General features: G+C 43.6%; 1 gene segment (V, D, J or C); it reads left to right on the forward strand.

Moving 5' to 3' along the window:
• Positions 1 to 2390: 2390 nt before the first annotated feature.
• Positions 2391 to 3136, forward strand: LOC106001843. The segment is given in 2 exon segments: positions 2391 to 2452; positions 2811 to 3136. Coding segments are annotated over 2 exon segments (375 nt in total).
• The last annotated feature ends 901 nt before the right edge of the window (positions 3137 to 4037 follow it).

The raw sequence follows: 4037 nt of genomic DNA on the forward strand, positions 1-4037 counted from the left end.
TTTAGTTGCATGTCATTTTGTGCTGCTGAAATATAGTTAAGTAGTGGCTGCATTCTCAAATTTAAAGCAAGGATGACTAAGGTGAGTCACATGACTGTTCCTCTAGGGTGATGACACTTGTTGAGGTTCTAGGGGATGTCACAACATCTTCTGTTGAAGACAGACAGACAGACTGGAAGAAGAAACCAAAGAGATGGATTGACAAATGTTCTCACCATTATCATCTTACTTTAATATCCTGATCACAGTACCCCAAATAGCATGCATGAAGAGAAGGAGCAGGGCAGGAAAGTCCATGAGACTCATCTCCAGAAAACTGGAAGTGGCACTGTGGTTCAAGTGGTAGAGCGCTCACCTTGAGTTGAAAGTTCAGGGACGACACCCAGGCCAAGAGTTCAAACCCCATGACTGCACCCCTCCAAAAACAGTGGATAGTAGGGGAATAAAGTATGGAGAGATAAGCATGATCAAATAAATTGAATGTATGGAAGTTTGAAAATGAAATTCCTCTGGAAAAATAATATATGCAAACGGAAATGGAAGAAGGGGAAGAAGGGAGTTGCATTAATAAAGTCTAGTTTCTGTAATGTTACAAGATGCATTTTCACAGAATGACCACTAGATGACAGACTTCATGCCACTCACACAGAGCTTCCTCTCTGAGAAATACCAAGGAAATAAGGGAAATAATGTCTGCCATCACTAGTGACACCAACTGAAACTCTGAACAGAGCAAGAACCCCAAACACAAACACAGGTATTATCTAGCAGGATGGATGTTGAGGGTGGGGAGGGAAAGCCTCTGTCATTGCAGCTTCTGAGACAGGAAGCCTGGTATTGCCTCTATCCCTGCCTTCTCTAAGGCACCAAAGTCATCTCTGAAGGAAGGGGTTGTGCCCCGTATGTGTGGATATATGGAGAAGTTACCTGCAAGAAGTAAATAAAGATTAAGAAAGTGGGGAGTGGGAGATTGCAGCCATAAAATCCAATGCACTTCCTGAAACAAGAAAATTGAGAAAGCCATTGTTTGAGAAAGATGGGAGAGAACTATAAAAGTGTGATATTAAACAAGATTCCTTTTATTCATGAACCACTTTGTTGAATGGCAACTCCTTTGTATAACTACTTAAATTTTTAAAGAGAGGTAGTATCCCGAAGAGTGAATTCCATACATTTCACCAGTGTCCTTAGAAGAAAATGTTCCAAGAGACTCGGTCTCAAAGCCTATTCACAGGCATCAAGACTATGAAGACATGGCAAGAAGGTGAATCATTAGGACAGTTAGCTCTTGTGATTTCCTCAACCTCCAGAACTTTGATAAAAATAAATCCTGATTAATGAAGTCTGCTCCAGCTACTTTGGTTCCTTACGGCAGACAAGGCAAAGTAAGACACCAAACCAGCTCTCTCTGAGCAGGATCAGCCTTAGGAGTTGACTTTGGGACATGGAGTCCTTATCTTTGTTACACTCCATCTTGCAGCTTTGACCTTGGTAAGAAAGGACGACTCAGGCTCCAGCCCCAGTGTGACTACATTGAGCATGAATGTATCCTTGTGAATGAAGGTATTTTCCAGCTTTCCTCCCTGCTTCTCAGCATGTGGACTCTCAACAAAAGTTTAACAGTGTCCTACTCAGAAACCAAGCTTTCTCATTCTGGGAAAGAGCTGAAGTGCTGCCTGTTTCCCCTTGTAAACAGGAACTTGAACCTGGGGCTCTCTGTCAGGCACCTGAGACATACATGGACTCTTGTACCATGATATTACAGGGAGTCATGTCTGCCCATATGAGAGTTTTTGACCATTTCATGTTTTTGACCATTTCATGTTTTACTTTACAAAGTGTAATCACACTTGTCATGGATGATGCTTCCACCAGGATTCTTGTAGTGGAATCATTAAGTACAGGTCAGAAAGTTGAGAGAAGGAGAGTGGTATCAGATGCCTCTTCATCTAGGTCAAATCTTATTGGTCAACTCCCTTGAAGGTCAGTGCTGCTGTTGGTGGACACAGCCATTTTCTGAACTAGCTGAATTAGGTTCAGAGGAGCTCAGTCTCTTTCCTAGAGACTGTCCTGGACATAAACCTACATATCTTTGTGTATCTGATGCAGTTTTAGGTTGGTGGGTGCATATGTTCCTTCCAAAAACCAAACTTTCAGAGTGGGATCCCACTTCCCAGTGCTGTAGGCATCATGGATATTATTGATTATCACCACATAACACATGATACATAACTTTTTCAGAAAAGCAGGTCTTACCCACGTCTTGGCTCTTCTCACACTGTTGCACCCACCTGGCTATTTGCATATTTCTCCCTAAGGAGGGCCTTCCTTTCTAAGTCTGAAATAAAGACTCAGTTCTAAACTTGCCTGGACCTGACAAGACCCCTCATTTCACTCCTAAAAATGAAGTCCTTGTCTCAGCTCCTGTGGCTGTTAATGCTCTGGATCCCTGGTAAGGGCAAAGGGAGGTGAGGAATAAGAATGAGGTGGAAGGGTGGTCTTAGTGCCCAGTTGTGCCCTATCTGTGTGGGAGATGTTCAGGGGTTGTTTTCTATGATGGGACAAGTGAGGTTTAGGTTTGGGAGAAAGCAAAATAATTCAGAAGGAGCTAAAACTAACTTTACTTTGATGAAGACTTTGCTTGGTGAGAATAATGTAAGTGAATCCTATTTTTCATATAAACATATAAGATTATTAGTCAAACCATGAAATATTATCAATAAGAAATATGTATCAAAATTCAAATTAAAAAAGCCATGCTTCTCTATGTTTGCACATAACTTTGCACTTCTATCTTATTCTAATTTCAGCATCAAGTGGAGATGTTGTGCTGACCCAGACTCCCCTCTCCCTGTCTGTCATGCTGGGAGAGCCGGCCTCCATCTCCTGCAAGTCTAGTCAGAACCTCCTATATAGCAATGGAAATACCTATTTGAAATGGTTCTTGCAGAAACCAGGCCAGTCTCCAAAACTCCTGATCTATGAGGTCTCCAACCGATTTCCTGGGGTCCCAGATAGATTCAGTGGCAGTGGGTCTGGCACAGATTTCACTCTCAAAATCAGCAGGATGGATATTGAGGATATTGGAGTTTATTACTGCTTTCAACATACACATTGGCCTCCCACAGTGATATAGCCCTGAACTCAAACCTCCCTAATGGCTGGGTGAGCGACCTTCATGAGTGCATGGGGAGCAACAGAGCAGATTGTCTGGGGGGAAAATAGAATAAAGAAAGGCGAGAATTTCAAACAGCACATTTAAAAAACCTTATTGTTTCCATTTCTTGGAAATAATACATGGTCAAAAAATACATGGTCATATGTGCATAGCTACTAAGCCTTTGTGTTTTGCTCCTGTGAATATCCTCCTTTTGCTCACTCTGTGGATGTTTAGACAGCTGTTTAATTAATCATGTCTAGATGGAATTATTTTTCTTTTACTATCCATTGGGTTTACTTGTAGATGTAAAGATTAGAAGCCAATATGAACAACTTTCTAGGCCTTCTAATCTGAAGTCAAACAAGAACAAGGGGGAGGAGTTCCCGGAAGATGGCAGAGGAGAAGCTGGAATCTGAACAAGCTCTCACGTAGAAAGCAGTTTTAGAGTTCCAGTGAACAGTCCTAAGCCAGAGAATCACACCAAGTGTGCCATCACAGGACAGAGAGTTAGACAAGAGAGGGGAAGCCAAGAGAAGGAGACACATCTGAGCGCTTGCCAGCAGCCGCGGCGGCGGCGGCAGGGTCACAGCAGCGAGTGTAGCCATGGCCATACCTGAGCACTCACACAGAGAGTCCGGGACGAAGGAGCCAGACGCAGCAGGTGAGCGGATTCTACTCAACACCAGCAAGACCCAACAAGGAGTGGACATCTTCATCCTGCAGCTTGCAGACCAGAGACGACCCAGGATCCAAGACTCAGCGTGAGTAGAAGCCCGACATCCTCACTCCTTCTCAGGGAGCAGAGGAGGGAAGGCCACCCCTCCCCCCCCACCCAGCACCGGTGATCTCCATCTTGGATACCGACAAAGCTCGGAGG

This window comes from Dipodomys ordii, unplaced genomic scaffold (assembly GCF_000151885.1).
Source record: "Dipodomys ordii isolate 6190 unplaced genomic scaffold, Dord_2.0 Scaffold482, whole genome shotgun sequence".
In the NCBI taxonomy this organism is placed as follows: domain Eukaryota; kingdom Metazoa; phylum Chordata; class Mammalia; order Rodentia; family Heteromyidae; genus Dipodomys; species Dipodomys ordii.